Source organism: Cebidichthys violaceus, unplaced genomic scaffold (genome assembly GCF_023349555.1).
Source record: "Cebidichthys violaceus isolate CVI_PGR_0920_01 unplaced genomic scaffold, fCebVio1.0.p SCAF_5, whole genome shotgun sequence".
Lineage (NCBI taxonomy): Eukaryota > Metazoa > Chordata > Actinopteri > Perciformes > Stichaeidae > Cebidichthys > Cebidichthys violaceus.
The window spans coordinates 5,915,719-5,938,995 of record NW_027176705.1 but is presented as its reverse complement, the minus strand read 5'-3'; the positions used below and the strand labels follow the sequence as shown (position 1 = coordinate 5,938,995).

The window sequence follows — 23,277 nt, the reverse complement described above, 5'->3', positions numbered from 1 at the left end:
ATGCATTAAGGTCCTTAAGGGTATGACTGTTGGTAGTTGTAATTGGTTTGGTAAAAAAATGCCGAATTGTCACAGTTCCCACACCTGATCTCAATGTAAGTGTGTGGGTGGAGCCTCCTGACTGCACCTCCTCTGGCTCCTCCTTGATACAGATCACCTCCTCTTCCTCCTGCTGCTGCTCCTGGGCCTCCTGCTTCACCTGCATTACAACAGGGAACAACATCTAGTAGTGATGGGTGCTATATGTGTATATTTATTCAGTTTAATAGCTTATTGTCTAGGTCAGCCTCAGAGTGTTTTTTTGTGTCAGTACTTTGTGAACAAATAGAAGGAAAAACCTCAATAACACCACACAATACAGAGACTCTGTTAAACACTCCTCTACATTGTCTCTTATATTGTCTGATTATATTTATGCTTATATATTTGACTATATGTCCTTTTGCTGCTGCAATGACCAAATTTCCCCTCTGGGGATCAAAAAGGTTTTTTTTATATTATCGTAATGACTGTAGAAACATTAAACAAGCATGTTACTCTGCAGCTGTCATGGTTTGAAAAGCTGGAATTTAAATGCTTCATCAATTATTTAAATTGTTGCTGTTTTGTTTTCTATTGATTCATTATAAGTATTCTTTCAGCACTATGTATAACTGAGAAGAAATGAAATCCTCTTAAAAAGCACTTTTTTTCTTTTCTTTTGAAGTGTGCTGTCACCTGTGCAGCAGAGTGGAGCTGTCAGCCTGGGTGGAACCATCAGGGGACTGCGAGCCAGCGGCTGACTGCTGCCCCGGATCCAGACTGGGGGCCCGGACAAGAGGGGCCGAGACGGCGTCCACGCCTTCTGTGTGTGGCGGCAGAGTGATGGTCCACTCACAGTCGTCCTCCTCGTCCTTGCTCTGAGCAGTGTCTTGCTCTGTGGAACAAGACTGCACACACATAGTAGTGTTTAAAGGATACACTGTGACAATCATGACAAAATGTCCAACATTCATCCTCATTTTTATATCTGGAGGCACAAGCAAGCTGTGATTCAGTGAGACCCATCTTTAATAAATAATAAAATTACCAATTAGCATTAGTTGTTGGTGACTAGAGCCTGACCAGAGAGGAATCTTTGAGGCAGATGCTGATACAGATATTAGGGGCAAACATTTTTCCTGCATTAAAACAAAAATTGACATTTAGATTGTGATGTATTTCCACCGTAGTCTTACTTAAGGGAGAGGTGGAAGAAGTACTCAGATCTTGAACTTAAGCAAAAGTATTAATACCACAGTGTAGAAACACTCTGTTACAAGTAAAAGAGTACAAAAAGTACAACAGTATTAACATTAAAATATACTTAAAATACCAAAAGTAAAAGTACTCATTATGCAGAATGGCCCATTTCAGAATAATTATCAATTTTATTATTGGATTATAATCACTGATGGGTTAATGTTGAAGCTGGTAAAGGTGGAGCCATTTTCATCTGCTGGGTAACTTCCTCCAGAGATCAATGAAATGAAATGCATTAGAAAGGTTAATATATCCAGCATCCACCAGCAGAAGTGAGGGCTGCAAAGACCCGCTGACGACATCATCGACTCAGTCTGCAGAGACCTGAAGCCCCACCCACCCTGCTGCACAGAGCACCAACGCTTGTATATTATTAATCATCGTTAATTTTATTTATTTCTTGAGATGCATCGATACCGAAACATATTTCTGATTTCAGTCCAAAAGTGACTGAAATAGCTGAATCAGCTATCGGTGACAACATGCAGATCTGGTATTGGATACCAATATTTAAATAAATAACAATTCAGTACATTTTTATTTATGTATTTATTTGTCTAATTTTGTTTTTCAAAGTTAGGAAAGCAATGTTTTAAGTCAGCCGATACACAAAGCCCAGGTTTCATTATCGGTATAGAGACGGAAAAAGTCAGATCTCTATTTATTTATTTGTATATTTCATGTATTTATTTATTACTGTGTTTATTTATACATGTATGTGTTTACATACGTACATTTAAAAACGTAGGTATCACATATATATATATATATATATATATATATATATATATATATATGTGTATATATATATATATGTGTATATATATATATATATATATATTTTAGTGCTGGGCAATTACAATTTTTAATCGCGATTAATCGCATGATTTTCTGCGATTAATTGCATTGTTATGCGCAAAGTTCAATAATGAATTCAAAGTGTATTGTGCACATATATTATAAAAGTACTGCTGTATGAACAAAAGTGCAATTTATTTATTTGTTTATTTATTTTGCAGGGACAATGCACACCAATCAACAGTCAAACTGTAAGTGAGCCAGAGTTAGCCAGAGAGGCTAGTTTTCATCTGCTGTCCCCAGCCAGATGTTTGAAGGCAGCCTAAAAATTACAAAATTTCAAATAAAAATGGAATTATAATTCATAGACAGTAACGTATAAACAAAAACAACACACATATAAGCAAAAGAAAAGTGTACGACACTAGAGCAGAGCAGACATAACACAGGCTGCAGCATGCGTCAGGCAGAACAAACCCACCAACAGTACAAGCACATATGTAATGCTGAGGCACATAACATACACATCAAAAATAGAAAATAACAACAGTGAACAAGACAAATGCACATATTGGCAAAACAAGCAGACAGGACAGACAGTACATCAATGCTTGCACACCTGATTGGCAACAAGCCATTCCTTAAGGCTATGTTTGAATGTTTTGTACGTGTTTTGTGTGCGTATATGTGGTGGCAGAGCATTCCACAAGTGAGCTGCTTTCAGTGGATAGTGGGAAAGAAGCAGTAAGTCATTTAGATTTTAGTCCGTAATTGTGCAAGCAGAAATCACGCCCAACCCGAAGAGGGCAGCAGTGAGTGGTCGCCGCGCTCACTCTCTCAACGCTGACGAAGAAGACGGTCATGGAGCACTTTCTAATCGTGGAAATGGCGCTACGCCTTGTGGAAGCCTGAAGTCAGAGGGAGCATCTCGTGCTTGTCAGTCGATTGAAGCGCCCACAGGGCTCTACGCATGAGAAGGAGCGGATTATGACAGAGGGGGAAAGGAATCGGGAGATTCGTCAAGGAAAACAAAACATCCGTGGCTCTGATAAAGCCGTCGACATCCTCGGACAGGTAACTTAACGTCGGTAGCAGCTAGCGGCACATTGCATCACGTTCACACGCGTAGCTGAGAGAGATCCAACGGGGCTAGCTCACCAAACTCGTTTGTGTTGCCTAAATCCCCCTAGAAGATTTACAGTAAGAGTTGACCGGTCGCTAAACGAAGATCGGCTGTACTGCGATGTTGCCAGTGGCTACAAGCTAGCTTAGTGAGTTTTGTGTTGCTAGCCTAACGTTACAATACAGTAACGTTACGTTTGCTCTGTTCCAGCTAAAGCTAAAGTGAGACCACTGAATTACCTGTAACGTAGCTAAATTATCAGATTCAAGCGACGTTAGCTAAAGACAAGAGTAGCGTGATGTTGGTTCTGGTGAAATAGTAACGTTTCTCCAGGTTGTCACGGAAGACCCAACGCTGACGTACTCACTGCTTTGCTAACATTAACGCAATCGCTGTAACGTGAAAGTAGCAACGTAGCTCCTGTAGCTAGCCGCCCAGACTCAACTAGCATTAGAGTTAAATGTTGATCAGCTAGTTAGTTTATTTGTTGTAGCACGTATCTAATAAGTTAACAGCACACTCAAAGTGAAATAAGTACTGCCATGTATGCATATAGCTAGGCCAACTATCTTAATTTAAACGGTGAACTCGGATAAACTGCAATCCTGCGTGACCTTGCAGGCTAACTAGGTAGCTTGCTAATGAACTGAAATAAGTGTTTACGTTAACGCAGCTACCAGACCTTATTCAGCACTAAATAACATTCGCATATTTATCATGTGTTGTCACTGTGGCCTGTGTTTAACAGCACTGTACATTACATTGTTAAAGAAAGAGATGGTCGGTTTGTTTACATCATGTCAAGCAGCAGTTGATGAAGCTAATCTACACTCTACAGATGCTAACCGAGCTCAAATGAGCCAGTTAACTGACGTTTAACCATCCGCAACGTCCAAATATTGTCTCATAAGTCTGACAATTACATTTGAAAGTTGCATAAAGTGGCGAGAGTTACAAATTTCACGGGTTGTCACGCGCTAACACTGACACACGTGAACGCTTGATGTTGTATTTGCTGAAACCAGATTTGTTGTTTTAATAATCTTATTTGTTGTGAAATCTTTGCATCTATCATTAGTCTGTAACATCGCGGCCACGCTTTTACGTGCATCAATGTGCCTGTATAGTTGGTCATTTTCATAATTTGTCTACATGTTGAATTTCTCGTCATGGCATGTGGCTGCGTAGTGCCAGGCTCGTTGCGCGGGAGTTCACTTGAATCCACTTTGTGTTCTGCTCTGTGGTCACAGAGGGCAGTATTGGGTCTAATCTAGCACACTGTGTGAAACTGACGGGCACATTTTCATTCAGGTCGATTTGGCCTTGAAAGCTCCACAGAGTCTACCATACTGCTGGAGACAATATTATCTTGTATGAGCACTAGTGTAACAACGAGGCTGATGGGCATCCTACACATTTACAGACTACAAATGGTAATAAAAGAGTACATTTAAATAAACACAGGGTAAAACGTGATAATACAAATACCAGAGTTAATGACATCAGCTATAAGCAAATCTTAAAAAAAAAACGTTTTCACGTTTTTTTTTAGTTTTTTTTAGCTTAACTTAAATAATTTAAATATAGGCATGTACTTTATGTTACTCTCAATGTGTTGAACTGGCATCTATGTAATAGTTTTGTTTTATTCATTCAGTACTGTTGACACATAACTGTGAAAAAAGTGTTTTAAAAAAGATAAATGAAAAATGTATGGGCATTGTCTGTCTGAGAGGGGTTAAAATAGTCCACTGGGGTTTCTTTGAACAATTATTTGAATAGTGCTTTACTCTAGCACTTTATCACAACTCAGTGTCAGAAGTCACATCTGCAAACAGATGTGTAGCAGTATGTCCTGGGTTGTTGTTGATTAGAAAGCAAATCCAGTTGCAGGATCAGTTGTCAGCAAGGTTGCTGACAGCGTGTTTCCTGACAACTGGGGCTGCAACTGGTTTGAAAGAAAGACCTCTTTTGTGCTGTAAAACCCGGTCGAGCAGATAAAGCCCAAAGTAGATTTATAGCGTAGGAAGGACTCAAAAAGAGTCTTTCACAGGTTGTCATTGTGCTTGAACTTATTGATGAATGTATCTAGTGCAGGGTGTTTCTAACATGCTGTATATCCTGTGTTGTTGTTGTTGTTGTTGTTTGTACAGTGAACAATGCATGACCTGACTGCCCAAGTCACCAGCAGCTTGCTGCCATTCCCAGAAGTTACTAAAGATGCTCTAGGGGAGGATGAGATCACTCTAGACTCTGTGCTACATGGGAAGTTCACTGTTGGTAAGCCTTACTGATCAATAATCCCTATAAATGTATATTTTCATCCTTAGTTGCAATGACAAATAGGTACACAAGTAAAACAGTGTATTTTTAAATGACTGATAAGTTGGATTGCTCCATTTAAAATGAGTGAGCCTTAGATTTAAGTTTTATCTTAAGAACAGCTTTTACAACTGGCTGCAGGTTGCATGTTAACTCATTAGCTGTTTACTTCTTAAAAATGGAACCTAGCTTGGTGATAGTCCTGGATCATAACCCCCTTACCTTTCATTTCCATGTGTGAAGGCCGCAGCGGGCTGGCCTGGCTGGCCTGTGGCCCTCATTTGGAGGTTGTCCATGCAGTGACAGGAGAACGTCTGTCTGCGTACTGCTTCAGTGGTGGAGGCGAGCACCCACCCTACGTCCACGCAGCCAAGGACTTCAGCTGGCTCAAACGGTCAGAGCTGTCTTTGACTATTTATGTCTTTATCACTCTTTGATGCAGATTGTAAGCAATCAAAGTTAACTATTAACTACTACTAGATATTTTTTTTTTTATATTAATGACAGTGCTTAGGAAATGTCAAAAGCTAACTCCTTTTCTGTTTTTTATGTTACTAGGTCTGGATTACTAGTTGGCTTGGAGGAAGCAGAGGGCAGCGTGCTATGTCTTTATGACTTGGGACTGTCCAGGGTGGTTAAAGCTGTGGTTATACCAGGCAGGGTGAGTTGGCTGACTTCAGGTCTCCTCTACTCTTATCTGGTAGAGTTGGTCTCATGAATTGAATGTGAATGCTAAATTCTTGGAGTGACATATTCCAGGTTTCAGGCAACATTTCTAGCATCAGTTGAGTCATTAGAATATACGAAATGATTGAGAAATCCAAAGAGACAGAATGTGTGTTTTTTTTAAAGAAATCAGACATTTTTTATATTGCTAACATTAAGAATTGTCTTTTATCTTGTAAGCGAAAAAAAATTGGATCACAACTGTTGCTAGCAACCTGACCCAAACTAATGTCAATGCTAGCTTTACAATGAACTCTCAAAAAAGAAATTAACACAGCACATGCAAATATTTAGGTACACTTTCAATACACAGTAACACCTCCTTTACAGCCTACAATCATTTCTTGACGTCAGCTTACAGCCAGCTTTATATTCTTTTTATTGACATTGTTCCTTGAAGATGAATTTGTAGTTTTTGTTGTTGTTTTAAGAGCATATTTTTGTGTTGGCAGGTAATAAAGTAGAGATTGATAAATACAAAATGTGTATTTTCAAACAAAAAATATATCTTATCCATCCAAACCTCAAGAACATCTGTCTTTTTCCCCTTCTTCCCACTTTAGATTACAGCTATTGAGCCGTTGGTGAGTTATGGCGGAGCAAGCACCTCGACGCAGCATCTTCACCAGAGTCTACGCTGGTTCTTTGGCATTGCTGCTGTAGTAACAGATCTCGGTCATGTTCTGCTTGTGGACCTCTGTCTTGACGACTTGTCCTGCAGCCAAAATGAACTGGAGTCTTCAGGTGATTAGCTTGTGTGACAAAGCGTTACATTTATTTGTGTTTGCATGTTTATGTCTTGCTTTATGTTTTTTCCTGCCACACACGTTGGTTTCTCTATCTAAGACTATCTCTCTTTTTTCTTGTGTTCCCAGACCTGCAGGTAGTGACCAAATCTCCTGCAGAGATCCCTCGTCTGAGAGAAGTCAGCAGCAGGCAGGGCAGACATCTTTGTCTCCAACTTCATGGGCCCAGTGGAGTTGGAGCCACAGCTCTGCAGTATATCTCCAGGACTAACCAGCTGGCTGTGGGCTTTTCAGATGGACACTTACAGCTGTGGAACATGAAAACCCTGAAGAAGGAGTGAGTTTTTGTATTTTAATACATTGTTATTTTAAGAATACCATCGATAGCTACATTTTAAATACAAAAAAATGATTGTGTGTTAATTTGTGTTTGATGTCTTTCATGTGTAGATACCACTCCCAGTTAGAGGGTGGCAGGGTGCCTGTGCATGCCTTCACCTTTCAGGAGCCAGAAAATGACCCCAGGAACTGTTGCTACCTCTGGGCTGTCCAGTCTTCTCAGGACCTGTAAGTCTGACATAAAAAAAACTCAGTTTTCACTATGTTCTTCGTTTTGAATATTAACAGGCAAAGTCATGGCGTCACATAGCTGTTCCACTAGCTTCTGTAACTCAAAGCAATATCTCATTCATTTATTTCATCGGTCTGAAAAAAATGAAGGGTTTCTGGAGAATAGAGTTTGTTAAAGGCAGCTAGAGATTGCTTTTTATAAATGGAACAGGACCTGGACATTCTGCTTACATTTTGGGTAGAGCTCTATAAGCATGAGATTCTTCTAAATTGACAATATTTGTGTTTCTAAAGACTCCATCCAGGCAAAGCGTGTGTTTTTGTTTTTGCCAACTTCTTATTTTTTCCCTCTACTTCCTCTCACTCCCACACAGTGAGGGAGATATGGTCAGCCTCCGCTTGCTTCAGATGGCCTTCAGTGAAAGGAAGTGTCTAACTTCTGGGAAGATCCTCTATGAGGTCTGTAGTGCCTAAAAAAATGACACCACATATTATACAGATATTTTCTCTCCATTCTCTTCAATTAGTGAAATCTTCACTTGGCTGGTTCTGTATCAGTCCTAGCAAATCTACTTCCTCCCTCCTTAACTTTCGGTCTTTCAGGGTTTGGAGTACTGCGAGGAACGGTACAGTCAGGAGTTAAGTGGCACAGCTTTCCCTCTCAGGACCCAGGCTACCAACACCCGCCTGCTGAGTTGCCAGACCATTGAGAAGTTCCGACCCCACCCTGACAGGGATGACAGCATGAACGAAGGTTAGTCTGCTTCCCCTGAAACTACCTATGGAAGATATGAGTATGTAGGGAGATAATTAGTGCAGGTTTTAAACATTATTGGTGCTGGTTTTCAGAGTTATTAGCACAGGTTTTCAGCATTATTAGTGCAGGTTTTCAGCGTTATTAGTGCAGGTTTTCAGCATTATTAGTGCAGGTTTTCAGAGTTATTAGCACAGGTTTTCAGCATTATTTGTGCAGGTTTTCAGCGCTATTAGTGCAGGTTTTCAGCGCTATTAGTGCAGGTTTTCAGCGCTATTAGTGCAGGTTTTCAGCGTTATTAGTGCAGGTTTTCAGCGCTATTAGTGCAGGTTTTCAGCGTTATTAGTGCAGGTTTTCAGCGCTATTAGTGCAGGTTTTCAGCGCTATTAGTGCAGGTTTTCAGCATTATTAGTGCAGGTTTTCAGCGCTATTAGTGCAGGTTTTCAGCATTATTAGTGCAGGTTTTCAGCGTTATTTGTGCAGGTTTTCAGAGTTATTAGCGCAGGTTTTTAGCGTTATTAGTGCAGGTTTTCAGCGCTATTAGTGCAGGTTTTCAGAGTTATTAGTGCAGGTTTTCAGCATTATTAGTGCAGGTTTTCAGCGTTATTAGTGCAGGTTTTCAGCGCTATTAGTGCAGGTTTTCAGAGTTATTAGTGCAGGTTTTCAGCATTATTAGTGCAGGTTTTCAGCGTTATTAGTGCAGGTTTTCAGCGCTATTAGTGCAGGTTTTCAGAGTTATTAGTGCAGGTTTTCAGCGTTATTAGTGCAGGTTTTCAGCGTTATTAGTGCAGGTTTTCAGCGTTATTAGTGCAGGTTTTCAGCGCTATTAGTGCAGGTTTTCAGAGTTATTAGTGCAGGTTTTCAGCGCTATTAGTGCAGGTTTTCAGAGTTATTAGTGCAGGTTTTCAGCGTTATTAGTGCAGGTTTTCAGCGTTATTAGTGCAGGTTTTCAGCGTTATTAGTGCAGGTTTTCAGCGTTATTAGTGCAGGTTTTCAGCGTTATTAGTGCAGGTTTTCAGAGTTATTAGTGCAGGTTTTCAGCGCTATTAGTGCAGGTTTTAAGCATTTCCAATCAGAGTTTGATGGTTACTGCTTCGCCATTGCCAGTGTTGTCAAAGGAGTAATAATGGAATATTTAAACGGTTATACCATTGTGTGATCTCATTAGAACTGTTTCTATTGCACGATGGAGAAAAGTTCTACTCTTTGTCTCTTTTTTTTTTGCATACTGTATCTACTTCCTTTCAGTTGTCTTACCTGCCTTTTATTTTATTTAGTCACTTCAGCGATCATCCACACGTTTCTCCCTTCCTCTCTCTCATTCCCTCCTCCCTCATCACCCAAATTACAGTTGCATCTCCAGACACCAGTGTGTCTATCTTCAGCTGGCAAGTCAAGGTCTATGGTCAGGGAACCCCATCTACCTACATAGGGGTTTTTGACATCAACCGTTGGTACCATGCACAGATGCCAGACTCTTTGAGGTACCGTGGAGACTAAATTCATAAGAAGTTTCTTGATTGCTTGATTTACTGTGACACTGGTTTTCACTGTGTTCTTGTGTGTTCTTCCAGAACTGGAGAGTCTCTGCAAAATTGTCCCTACCTAGCAGTTTGGTCTCTGCACCCAGTGGTGCAGATGGTGTCTCAACATGTCCTCCTGGATGTGGTGGTGCACGACCGCAGTCTGAGCAGGGGCCTGCCCTTCACCTGCCCCCCACCAGAACAGTACTTTAACCCCACCACATATAACTTTGGTAGGTGGAGACAATATATATGTACCACAATATGATATCACATAATATGCAGAACTGATAAAAATGTAATATTAAATCATCTTCTAGGTACTATCGCTGTGTATTGATGTTGCCTGTTTGTATAAATCAGGAATTTGCTTGTGCAGACATGCCCAGGTTTGTAGTTGAAATATAATTTTACTAATAAGGTTTTTTACCCTTCCATGTTACAGATGCTACGTGCCTGCTCAACTCTGGAATTGTGCACTTAACCTGCTCTGGGTATCAGAAAGAGGCAAGTCTCTTGTGTTAATTTTTCTATCAATACAAATTTTTATCTCACAAATTTTATGGCATTTGATCCAAATTATCAAAAGGTGAATATGTCACTGTATTTATGAGGGATACAAAACTGGATTATTACAAAACATTTGGTTTTTCTTCTCACTAATCAAATCAAAGCAAATCAAAACCATGACCTAAAAGCTGCAGTACAAATCAAAATTTGGGACTGTTGAATCGCTGCACCACTAGTTTTTATATAATTTTAAAGGTAGATTCCAACCTGTTTGTATTTTAGGTTACACAGCCTTTTCTTTGTGTTCTTGTTTTTTAATTAGCATATGATCTTTATCACTGAGACTACACAATATTTACTGTTCAAGTAGGATGTAAATATGTGAATATAAAAAGTAGGCTTCTATTACACCTCACATCTTCATTACCACCAGACCCTGAGCTTTTTGAAGAAAGCTGCTCCCTGTTCCAGTGACATCATCTCCACTAGCTACTCTCGCTGCCTCATGTCCGGCCTGCTCTCATCTCGCCTGGCTGACACTCAGGCTTCCAGCCTCTCTCAGGTACACACACACACACACACACACACACACACACACACACACACACACACACACACACACACACACACACACACACACACACACACACACACACACACACACACCACTAAGCTGACCTCTTGGTCTCCAGAAGTACTTATTCACACAAAGCCGCTGTTCTTGGTGCTTTTGAATGCTCTCTTTCAGTTTACATTACAAAACAATAAACAGAAATAGCAAAAATATGTATTCAGAAGTTTTGAGACTAATTTGAACATTTGTAACTTGATGTTGACCCTCAGGAGGAGCAGCTGGATGCCATCTTGTCAACAGCGGTGGAGACCAGCTCCTTGGGACTGATCACTGGCTGTATCAAGCAGTGGACTGCAGAAGGTGAGGACTCATTCTTATTTAACTGTCAAATTGTTTCTTATATTGCTCATCAAGACTCATAGCAACCACGCCCGCAAATATGTGGTGAAGACGTTCGCTCAGTGTTTCTCTCTCTGGCTTCATCTCACACATAGACACACTCATAGTTTTAAATCTTTGCTAAGTCTCTCTACATAAATACAGTCAACTTTAAAGCTTTTAATTCTGTCCCACCTTAAACAGAACAACCAGGCTCTGCACTGAACCTGCGCTACATTCTGGATTGGGCCTGGAACAAAGTGGTTCACACCAAGGAGGAACTGGATGGCATCTGTAGGTTTAAATATAATTTGAATCAAATGACATTTGCTTTTTTGGGGGAGTTTTTCCTATTCCAATGTGAGGGTTCCAGAACAGAGGATGTTGCCTATGTACAGATTATAAAGCCCTCTGTGGCAAATTTGGGATTTTGGGCTATACAAAATAAATTTAAATGACATTCTGAATTATATAGAATGTTGTTTCAACAGTAAAAAACATGTTTGATTTTGTAAATCCTTTTTGCAGTCTACACAATACTAAAAATGATTAAATGTTTCTATTTTTTAAACATTGATTAAATTTGGATTTGCAAGATGATCTTATTAAGTCTTAATAAATGTAAGTGGTTGTCAGGAACTGGATGGCAAACCTTATATTTGGCAGTTTGTGACCACTCAGGTGTTCCTTTGATACATTTGAATATTTTAGATCAAATATGTTTGCAAGGTAAATTCAATTTAATGACTACTTAATCTTTTACAGTACAGTATTTAACCTCACCAAGGAGCAAATGCCCGCCTTGTCTATTTGTTGATATTGTAAATGATTAATTATTTACATGATATAAATCCCTCCTGTTTCCTCCTATTTCAATGCTGTTTGCAATTTGTTAATACATTTGTATCTGTTCCTCCTGTGTGTCTGTTCTCTAGGTGCACCGCTGTTTGACAGCTCATCCAACTTCACAGACCCTCAGACCATGCAGCTGCTCCAGCACAGCCAGAGACTGCTCAGTAACCTCAGCACCATCTTTCACTGTCTGCTCAGTGAAGCCCAGGAGCTCACACAAAAAGGTGCAATATCCACACAGTCACAGTCACATGAACAAGCGTTATGTTTCCCTGCGATGTCAGTGAAAACAGGTTCAGCCAACCCACAAACCTGTTTTTCTCATTTCCCATTTGTGTTTAACTGTACGAAAAACTCTTGCAAGTGTTTTTTTAATGTCTACTGATACACTTAAAGCTATATCTTTGATCAGCTTTATAAAGCAACCAAGAAGTTGTTGTTTTGAGTTATTTGGCGGTATTAATAGGTTTTGCTTATTTCTTTGTGGTGTAGGCCTGGTGGGTCTGATGAACAAGAACTTGGTTTCCAGTCTGATTTCCAAGTACGCTCAGGTGGTGCTCTGGTTCTGCCGTACCGGTCTGCTGCCTGAAGGATCAGGTAAGGTGTTGCTGGCATGAACATTATTTGGGAAACCGTACTAGCAATTTCACACAAAACTATTTCTCAGAGTAAGTGAGTTAACAAGTTAAAAGCAGGTTGAATATTTTTAGGTCAGTGACCTCAAAATATTCTTAAACCAGAATCATTGTGCAACATGGTGTGGGAGGAAATTCTTAAGAAGTTCAAGGCCTTAGCTGGCTGCACGGGGTGTAGCTAATTAAAAGCCTGGCTGCTGTAAACAATTAGTCATTACAGTTAGCAGAGATGTGTCTGGTTCTTTTTCTTTTAACTTTTTAACAGAAATTCAGCATACAATTTCTTAAAGGATTGCCAAACTTTTGAATATCAGTATATTCAGTGTTATTTTTTTATTTTTCTCTGTATGTATTGTAATTGTTCTCCCCATTAGACGACGGTGCTCTCCAGATCTCCAGGCCTTTCTACACACACTCGGTCATCAGCAACTATTATACTATACGCAGAGAGGAGCTCACCAGGCTGGCTAAGTGAGTATTCTTTGCTTGAAGAATGTTGCATTTATTCCACATCTAGAACTGCAGCTAACTAATATTTTCATAAATAGTATCTGTTACTTTTGGATGATGATGATGATGATAGTCTAAGTTGATCGAATGCCGACACACTCTGTGGTCTTCTCAGGGGCAAGTGGTGCGCAGACTGCCTCATGATCGATGGTTTGGTTGGCCAGTGTGGTGAACGCTTGACCAACCTGTGGAAGAGGGATGAGGGTGGGACAGGGCAATACCCACCACCTACATTACACGTAAGCATGAACTTGTTTATTTTTAATATAATTTATTATGTACCATCTAATTTCTATCAAATCGAGTTTGCATCTGTTGCTTTTACCATGTGTAAATAATTGAGTTTATACCTTTTTATCCTCCAGGCCCTGTTGGACATTTATCTACTGGACAATATTGATGAAGCTGCTAAAAATGCACTTGTATCCTTTAATTATTAATGCCATAAAGTCATGTTAATGTCAACCATGGCCAGCTCCAGGATTTTCTTTTTAATTCAGTGGTTGCTTCTTCAGCTGTTTATTTGCTTGTTTGAAATATTGTTTGTGGGTGTACAGCTCTTTTGCATATTTATTTTTTTTAATAACTGTAAAATTAATCATCCAACATTCAAAACCATGTTACGATTTCAATCAAGTTACTTCGGCCATAGTTGTAAATCTTACACTCTCCTAATGATTAAGCCTCCTGCATGTATATGCCTTAACCTGTTGTTCCAGGTGATTTACCTACTGCTCGATGTTATGTACTCCTTCCCCAATAAGGAGGGAAGTTCAGTGGAGTCTTTCCCCCCAGCTTTTGCAATCCCTATTGGACTTGTGAAACTAGTACAAGGCCTCTGGCTGCTGGACCATCGTGACCACCAGGTACACACTGGCCGAATATTTGACAGACTTTTTTTAAGATGTAAATTTGATTACAGAAAGGTCAGGCAAAAGAGTTTTATTGTATTTAAAGAGAAATGGAACATCAGTATTAGTATCACTCCCTCCAGTATATACACGACACCTTTAGTTTGTTTTCACTGATGGATTTATTCCTCATTGTACGCCACCGCCCTCAATCCACCATCGAACTATATAAATTACATTTAAACATCCAAAACAATCTGATATTAACATTTACATAAACGCAGTTTAAAACGCAAATATGCACGATGACAGATTTACATGCGTAACGTACCTCACTGGCTGCACACAACCGAGAGGGAAATGAGTCCACTTGAAACGTCCGATCAAAGATGATCACTTTAACTTGAACCGTAATACTTTGACTTTAGTTTACTTTACTTGAACACCTTTAGCAACTTCTGCTGCTTCACGTGTCCTCCTGCTGTCACCGTGCCACGGTCAAACACGTCCCAGTACAACACCGCACGCAACAATAGTCCCCGTCCCCCTCTTTATACAAAACAAACGAAAAACCCATACTCATAAAAACAAACCGTACAAACAACAACATATAAACAGGCATACAAAACAACAACATAAATAACCTTTATGGCAGTTAAAATTTGCATTTTGACATTTGTATACACATGAATGACACGTACTATTAATACTACGACCTCTTCTGACAAATTATATCTTTTTCTCATCAGAGTTCATTTGAGTTGCTCCTGCATCCAGCTGCCTCTCAGTGTCAGTTTGAGTGGCAGCACGAGCGTGTCCTACAAGCACTGATGTGCCAGGATCAACACTCAGTGGCACTACGATACTTTCACGTGACGAAGCCCCCAATTTCCTCCACCTCCCAGGCCAAACTCTGTTTGTCTGTACTGCTACACAACAGGTAAGAGCAAAGGGAAAAGACACTGTGCAACAATACCAGCAGTTTCTGCTGTCAGTAAAACATATGCATATGTGAAAAATGGGCAAGAAAAAGGCTTTTTGTTTCAGGAAACGAGCATGTCGGCAATCCAATGATTCGTTCACTCTATCTTACCTTTATTAACACAGTGTGTCCTTCCAGGTGTCTCATAGAGGCGTGGTCCCTACTACGGCAGCACTCAAGTCGCCTCAACATGGGAGAGCTGCTGGGCTTCCTGTATGAAAGCTGCCAGGAGCTGGGCCTCATTAAGGAGCTGCTCAAACTGCCCCTGGGCCTCACTGAGCAGGTAGCAGAGCGATGAGAGAGATTTTAAAACCTAACCCTTCATTATTCTGTTTTTAGATTCACCTGTCCTGGTGTTTTTGGATATAAGGTGGATGCCTAAAACTCTTGTGCTTGTGTTTCAGGAGAGTTTGGAGAAGTTTCTCCAGGGTACAGGTGGTCTCCAGAACAGAGAACTACTGATGGTTCATTACCTTCAGCAGGCCAACTACATTCCTGCCCTGCAGCTCAACCACAGCCTCAAAATGAACATGGTGGTATGTTTGACACACACATGCATAGCATTACTCTAATTATCACAGCATTATCTTGATATACAGTATGGAACATTTACAGTATTCAGAATCAACTGTATTAATGAATTGTTATCGATTTAGACATGCTATATCCAAATATGAAATTTCTGTGCGTCACTGTCACTATGCGATTATATAGAAAGAAGATACTTGAATTCCATTAGATTTATAACCACTTCTCTTTCTCTTGCTTTTTTTGTTTCTAGAATGAGCGAGACCCAAAGCTTAAAGAACGGTCAAACACCAGGAACTCGATATTGGATCAGTATGGCAAGGTATTGCCCAGAGTCCAGAGGAAACTGGCGATGGAGAGAGCAAAGCCCTACCAGCATCCCTACGCCGTCCACAGAGAAGGTAAGGAGATGCTCAACTTGAATCCATGTCTATTGCACTTAGGGTTCAAACGATTCCTTGAGTAACACGATAAGCAAAAATCATGCACATGTCTCTGTGTGTGACAAACTTACTAATAGTTAATGGTAACATTTTTGTTCTTTGCAACCATAGACACAAACAGTGTTTGTTGTTTTTAGTTTTAGTGTAATGTAAACAACAGCTTCAACATTTTTACAAATCTAAACAACATATTTACACACGGCTCCAGTTTCTCGGCCGCAGCCACTGTCGACCATCACCAAACGCTCCGCCAGTGAGAAGGTGATGTCGAGGGCCGGCTTCATCAACAATGTCCTGACCAAGATTGAGGAGGTGTGGTTGGGCAAAGGAGCGACACCACAGTCCTCCCCTGCCAAGAGGTGAGCATGCAATACCAGAATTGCTTCTAAGGGTGACTTGTTTTTTTTAAAAATTATTTTAGATTTATTTGATTATATTCTAATATTTCAATGTTGTTTCTGCCAGCCCCTGGGCAGCTGATGTTCAGAGCCCCAAGCCCTCCTCCTTGGCCCTCTCTGAGCCCTTCCTGGGAACTCCTATCACCATGACGGCCAAACGAAAGTCAAGGTACTCTACTATGAGCTCCATGTGAGCCTGAGTGAAGCATTCCATACATATACACTGACACAGGATAGTTTAATCAGTGTTTTTGAACATTGCTACTACTTTTACACTACTTTTAATCACACTTAAGAATACCAGCTGTTTTGAACATTTACATCATAAAAACTATTGTTCTAAAATAATGACTTTCTTCAATGTGAACCAGGCTGATGGACTTGGTGGTTCACCCCTCCTGTCAGACCCCTCGGCCTCTTCTCAGCCCTCTCAGACCTCCTAACTCCTGGGTTTCTCCAAAGAGCATCAGCAAGGCCCCTGAACTCAGTCTGCTGCAAACACCGCAGGTTGTCAAGGTGAGTAAGAATTTGACACACAATCCTTTACCCTGTCAAGATATCCAAAGAAGTTGAATGTAGTATTCCTGGAGCATGTTGATATTGTCTTACACTTTTCATGTTTTTGTTCTCTCAGCGAGCTCGGGCCTTGGCTGCTTCTGGCCCTGTGTTCTCAGCCTTCACTCCCCAGTCCATCCTGCGCAGCAGCCTGAGGCCCACACCTGTCGCCACCCCGTCTGCTTCTCCAGGACGCTCCATCACCCCCCCACTCCGCAGCAAAGAGAGCCGGATCACCTTCATCGAAGAGGCAGAATCTCCTGAGTCGGAGAAAGGCATCCGATGGACCAATGGGGTAAGACCAAACACTAGATAGGAGTGGTGTGTTGAAAACAAACACACCAAAACTCACTAGTTTGTGCTTACTGGTCTGTATCGGCACACTTCTCATCAATTATCCTCATCTTTGTTTAGCTGGTAGGTTTGTTTTTGTTTCTATAATAAAATGTATTTTGTAATCCTCTTTGGAACTGTCGTCCTCTCTAGATGGCAGCAGACAATGAGATCAGCCTGCTAACCAGAGGCCCCATGCTGTCCAAGGTGACACATAAGACCTGGTCCTCACAGCCTGCTGAGGAGGAAGAGAATGGAGACGAGTTAGAGGAACAGCCTTGTGTGAAGTTCTTGCCTCCAGAAGGTGGTATTCCCTCCCCACAGCTGAGATGCTTTGAGAGTGAATCATCCTCCATCCATGAAGCCTCTGCAGAAACAAGACCGTCAGATGCAACTCAAGCACAACTTATCCTGAGCTTTGACAGCAGCCAGATATCTGTTCGTTCAACAGACACCACTCTAGAGTATTATGATGCACCTCTTCCTGAGGACCAGGAAGTGAAACAGGGGCATACAGCTACAGAGAAGGAAAAAGAAGTAGTGACGGTGAACATCAAAGGCCTAACTGAAAATCTAGAGCTAGAGGAAAAGACCTCACCAACCACTGAACAAACCCCTCCCCTGACATCCGAGGATATAGAGAGGGGGGAAGAGGAGGTGAAGGAAGATGAAACAATTGAGGACGTGATGGAGATTGGTCTTGAAGAGGAGACGAAAAACAAAGAAACTGTTCAGTCCAAAGAGCATGATGAACAGGGTGTTGAGTCGGTTAGCGAGCATGAAGATGCTGCAACTCTTCACCAGGTGGAGATTTCTATTCACAATCAAGGTAATTCATTTGCAGAATTTTCTCTGAGTTTTGTTACAACTTTTTATTATCGGTGGGTTGCGTCACACCAGTACTGCCCAGCAACAAAATATAAAGACATGCTATGCTCTGATATTTTATATTTTGTATGCTACTAGTTTGTAACCAGGTACCTGAGATTGCGGACTCTGGCCCTGAGGTCGAATCTACGGATCTACGAGTGGCACAGGACGTCCAGACAGAAGCCACGGAACCCACAGAGTTCACGGAGTATATGAAACCATCTGCAGCCACTGAACCCACAGTCGAACCAGAAGATGATCTGGAGCAATCAACAGGTCTATTTTTAAATGATGGATTTATACTGTAAAAAGTCACAAGATATTAATACCCCATATTAGACAAGTGATTGATATAGACAACACAGCGTAACACATGGCTTTTCTGAAACTCGCAACACATTATACCAAGTTTACAATGACTAATGATTGACTGTTATGATTCTGCATTGTCCGACAGATCTGACAGAGTTTGTGCAGAGACATCTGTTTGGCAGCGATCTTCCACTTACCCGCTCAGGAATCCACAACACATCACAGACCCAGACATCCTTCAACAGGTCTGTATCCTTTTCTCTTATAACAAAAAAAACAAAACTACTCACTATAACACCAAATTGTTGGGAATTAAAAGCCATCAAAAACTCTATTTCTCAGATGTTTATAGTTAAATAAGAAAAGAAAAAAATACTTCCATTGTAACGCTAAATATTTTGATCTCTAATGTTTTTTTGGGTTTTTTTTCAGTAACCCAGGTGAAGTTTGAAAATAACTATGATTTAAAAAAAAATAATAATAATAATTACCATTTTTGGAATCTAAATGAAAGTATAACATTTAGATAATTGAGGCATTATTTAATGTCAAAGATTGTTGTCATTCAGTGTTTCATATATTTACACAAAAACATTACATGCATGATCTATTCTTGTGTTGAATTACACTGGGGTTTTCAGGGGAGCCCTATTGTTTGGGGGTGGTACACACATGTATGCACATAAATGAATGTGCCCGCCTACATGCAAAAATATCTTCACTTAGCCAGCAGCGTAACCTAGCTTTTGTTCTGGTTCCTGGGCTTTAGCCATAGTTTGCATTTAGGTCATAGTCCATATTAATACAAACATTGTAGTTTATTATTTTAAGTGTACATATCACTATAGACATGGATATTTGGTTTGAAACTGCGAAAATGTTGCGTGAACTTGCGGTTCCTTTACTGACCCTTTCAGGGGTTTATTGTTTTGTTTTTCACAGTTTAAAAGATATTCTCCTTTCTTTCAGTGAGTCACCAGGTGAGGTTGAAGTGGAGGTGCAGGCCGCTGTTGAGGCTCCACCAGTGCTCACCAGCCAAGTATCCACTGCCTCTGTGACATCCTCCGAGCCAACTGGCACAGACTCCCACTGTAAGGAAGCTTGTACAAACATGCACATTAACACTGGTACTCTGACTGTTACAGTACTGCTTAACTCATTTTCTCACACACCTGCACTTTTCTGCTCTCTTTTTATCTCCTAGCGGTTGTGAGTGTAAACGATAGTGAAGAGCTTTCTAGTCCTGTGTCTGAGGAGGAGGAGGAGGAAGAAGAAGATGAGGATGAGGATGATGAGTCTGATCAAGCTGAGGATGAAGAGGAGGAGGAGGAGGAGGAGGACTCTGGTAGTGAGGTGGAGATCATTGAGGAGGTTCAGGGTAATGGGAGGCTTCCACCCCTCCAACCAAGTTCAGTGTTTGAACAGCAGGGACACACGCACTTCCTGCCAAGTCTGTCAGAGCAAGAGGCTGCGGAGTTCTCTCTGATTACACCCGGTTCAGAGATGAAGGTAACAAATGTAGAGCTTAATCAAGTAGTCAAAGTTGTGATAGACATTGTCATAATTTTCTGAAGTTTTATAGACTAAATGATTAATCAGTCAATCAAATCAAGGAATAAATTCTCCTGTGTGTTTGCTCCAATTAAGATGGTAGAGGAGGACATGGAGGGTGATGTGGTGATGGTGAGACTCGGGCCAGATGAAGAAGGGATGGAGGCAGATGAGGATGAAGAGCACGGATCCTCATACTTGGAGCTCAAACCCTCTACTACTCTACTGGTACCCCTGGAGCTTGTGGAGGGGCAGGATGGCCTTGTCGATAGTTCTCAGCTGGGTCTCCCTGAGCTTCAGCAAACCATTGTGCCAGATGACCCGAGGACTGAAACTCACAGCAGCTTTTCTCTGATGCTGGATATGGACGAGGACAGGGATGAAGAGGCCGACACACTGCCTATGGAGAATGATCTACAGTCCTCCAACCCTCCCACCCTGTCTCCAGCAGTGGAGGTTATTGATGAATTTGTGGCCAAACCTGAGGTTATTCTTTTGAGAACAGATGATCAGGATCCTCCTCTGTCTGTAGAAGTGTCCGAAGAGGACCAGAGTAAAGGGATGGACACCTTCGATGGAATTGAGGTAGATGGAACGACAGAGTCAGAACTTGCAAAACTAGCTGACATTCAAACTGAAAACACTGGGGCAAACCATGAGGCAGAAGATGCTAATGAACAGAGTGATGCAGACTTTGTTGTAACGTTGATTGAAGGCCATGAACCTGCAGGTCTCTCAGTCTCTGGTGCAACTCCAGTGGGAGAAGTCCCTGCAGTAATGTTGGCTGAAGATCATGAACCTGAAGGTCTGTCACTATCTGGACCAAGTCCAGTGGGAGAACTCCAAGCAGTGATGTTGGCTGAAGATCATGAACCCGAAGGTCTGTCACTATCTGGACCAAGTCCAGTGGGAGAACTCCAAGCAGACATGTTGGCTGACGATCAGGAACCTGAAGGTCTTTTACCATCTGGACCAAATCCAGAGGAAGATCTCCCAGCAGTAATGTTGGCTGGCGATCAGGAACCTGAAGTTCTTTCACCATCTGGACCAAATCCAGAGGAAGATCTCCCAGCAGTAATGTTGGCTGGCGATCAGGAACCTGAAGGTCTCTCACCATCTGGACCAAATTCAGAGGAAGAACTCCCAGCAGTAATGTTGGCTGGTGATCAGGAACCTGAAGTTCTTTCACCATCTGGACCAAATCCAGAGGAAGAACTCCCAGCAGTAATGTTGGCTGGCGATCAGGAACCTGAAGTTCTTTCACCATCTGGACCAAATCCAGAGGAAGAACTCCCAGCAGTAATGTTGGCTGGCGATCAGGAACCTGAAGTTCTTTCACCATCTGGACCAAATCCAGAGGAAGAACTCCCAGCAGTAATGTTGGCTGGCGATCAGGAACCTGAAGGTCTTTCAACATCTGGACCAAATCCAGAGGAAGATCTCCCAGCAGTAATGTTGGCTGACGATCAGGAACCTGAAGGTCTTTCACCATCTGGACCAAATCCAGAGGAAGAACTCTCAGCAGTAATGTTGGCTGGCAATCAGGAACCTGAAGTTCTTTCAGTCTCTGGACCAACTCCAGTGGAAGAACTCCCAGCACTTGTGGATGATGAAGATGCTTTGGCAGAGAAAGATGCTGCAGAGGAGGAGAAGACAGGAGAGGAGGACAAACCAACACCTGCTGTGGATGAGGAAGAACCTGAAGAGAATGGGAATGATAATATGGACGCAGATATAACCCCCAGCACAGAGACGGCAACTGTCGTGGAGGAGAAGCAGCAGGACCACAGAGCCTTAGCAGAGACAGAAGATAACGGGGAGGAAATTAAGATGGAGATTGAAACAAGAGGAAGAACCAGGGGAAGACAGAGTAACGATAAAGATGTTAAAGAAGAGAAACCTGTGAAGCTGGTTAGTCAGACAGAGGAACAGCCCCTGCCAGAGACGCCCATGTCGCAGAGGAAAAAGAAAGCACCTTTCACCCCAACAAGGAGGACCACGAGAGGGAGGACCGTTTCCTTTATCTCTCCCCTCCTGGAGGAAGCGGACGAGTCAGACGAGGATAGGAAAGTGGAGGAGGTAGAAACAAGCTCTCTCTTACCTGCCTCGTCTAGTCGTACACTCAGAAAACGTAAACAGAACATAGAGACTAAAGTCCAAGCTAGCACACCTCGAAGAAGTACTCGCAAAGCTCAGATAGCGCTTCCTAATAACAAGGTTGAAGAGGTGGACGCCCCGGATAATGACACCACAGTTGTATCAACCTCCAAGGCCTCTTCTCCTGCCAGACGGCGAGGTTCCCAGAGGGCCACTTCAACAAGGACCAGCCAAATTACTCAGAGCAAAGATGATGAGGAACAAGAGGGTGAGGTCAAAGATACAAAAGTCTCTCGACAAACAAGCTCCAAGACTCCCACACCGGCCAAACGCAGGACCACTCAGGGAAACACTCCGAGGAGGTCCAGCAGAAGAACATTGAGTAGCAGTGAGGTGCTGCCAACACCATTAGAGATCGTGGAAAATGAGGAGGACCAGGTGGAGGTCTTTGCTTCCCCTGTCAAACGCAACTCCAGGAAAAGTAGGACAGAATCCTCAGAGCCACCCCTGCTAGAGAAGGAAGAGAGCAAAAAACCTTCCAGCCCCGGCAGGGCAACTCGACAGTCTAACCGGATTACCCTAAATGTCTATCCACAAGTAAGTAATCTATCTCTTTTATTTTTCTTCTGCCACCTGCAGCTTTATAGCCCAGAAAATTCCCCGCACCTTTTGGCAGCTGAAATACGGCATGGAGGTCAAGTGTGTGGGTGGAAAGGTGTGTGTTTGTGTTATTGCCAGTAGACCTTTTCCAAGGCAGATATTTTGACATGTCAAAGCAGGAAAAGGACGGGTGTATTCAATAACATTAATGATTGCTGCATTCCACTTAGGAGAGACCCTGGTGTTGTACATGCTGACTCACTGGGACACTTTAACTAGGCCATCGTTGGTGTTATCAATTTCACCTGTGCTTTTCCTACTATGACATGTAAAAATGTGAAAAGGGTCCATTGGCAAAAAGGGGGCTGTGTGAGAGTGGCATATAACAAAAATGGAGCAAACCTTCTAAACTGATTCGCGGACAATGGTCAAACTCATGAACCGCCTTAGACCCT

The 23,277-nt window shown here is 41.8% G+C and overlaps 1 protein-coding gene across 2 annotated transcripts in view; it reads left to right on the top strand.

Moving 5' to 3' along the window:
• The first annotated feature begins 2,966 nt into the window (after positions 1-2,966).
• Positions 2,967-23,277, top strand: part of ahctf1 (AT hook containing transcription factor 1) — a 23,475-nt gene continuing 3,164 nt past the window's right edge. For both annotated transcript variants that reach the window (XM_068730271.1, XM_068730270.1), the window contains exons 1-35: positions 2,967-3,153; positions 5,356-5,482; positions 5,768-5,918; positions 6,083-6,185; positions 6,814-6,994; positions 7,126-7,333; positions 7,447-7,563; positions 7,941-8,025; positions 8,170-8,320; positions 9,672-9,804; positions 9,895-10,076; positions 10,289-10,350; positions 10,787-10,915; positions 11,197-11,287; positions 11,510-11,599; positions 12,241-12,381; positions 12,650-12,754; positions 13,167-13,263; positions 13,418-13,541; positions 13,668-13,724; positions 14,022-14,168; positions 14,903-15,093; positions 15,274-15,418; positions 15,540-15,671; positions 15,917-16,064; positions 16,315-16,465; positions 16,572-16,673; positions 16,876-17,020; positions 17,139-17,354; positions 17,546-18,221; positions 18,359-18,538; positions 18,720-18,819; positions 19,544-19,665; positions 19,779-20,083; positions 20,222-22,819. In XM_068730271.1, the coding sequence (XP_068586372.1) occupies positions 5,362-5,482; positions 5,768-5,918; positions 6,083-6,185; positions 6,814-6,994; positions 7,126-7,333; positions 7,447-7,563; positions 7,941-8,025; positions 8,170-8,320; positions 9,672-9,804; positions 9,895-10,076; positions 10,289-10,350; positions 10,787-10,915; positions 11,197-11,287; positions 11,510-11,599; positions 12,241-12,381; positions 12,650-12,754; positions 13,167-13,263; positions 13,418-13,541; positions 13,668-13,724; positions 14,022-14,168; positions 14,903-15,093; positions 15,274-15,418; positions 15,540-15,671; positions 15,917-16,064; positions 16,315-16,465; positions 16,572-16,673; positions 16,876-17,020; positions 17,139-17,354; positions 17,546-18,221; positions 18,359-18,538; positions 18,720-18,819; positions 19,544-19,665; positions 19,779-20,083; positions 20,222-22,819 (7,686 nt within the window). In that variant the 5' untranslated portion in view covers positions 2,967-3,153; positions 5,356-5,361. The remainder of the gene's footprint in view (positions 3,154-5,355; positions 5,483-5,767; positions 5,919-6,082; positions 6,186-6,813; positions 6,995-7,125; positions 7,334-7,446; positions 7,564-7,940; positions 8,026-8,169; positions 8,321-9,671; positions 9,805-9,894; positions 10,077-10,288; positions 10,351-10,786; positions 10,916-11,196; positions 11,288-11,509; positions 11,600-12,240; positions 12,382-12,649; positions 12,755-13,166; positions 13,264-13,417; positions 13,542-13,667; positions 13,725-14,021; positions 14,169-14,902; positions 15,094-15,273; positions 15,419-15,539; positions 15,672-15,916; positions 16,065-16,314; positions 16,466-16,571; positions 16,674-16,875; positions 17,021-17,138; positions 17,355-17,545; positions 18,222-18,358; positions 18,539-18,719; positions 18,820-19,543; positions 19,666-19,778; positions 20,084-20,221; positions 22,820-23,277) is intronic.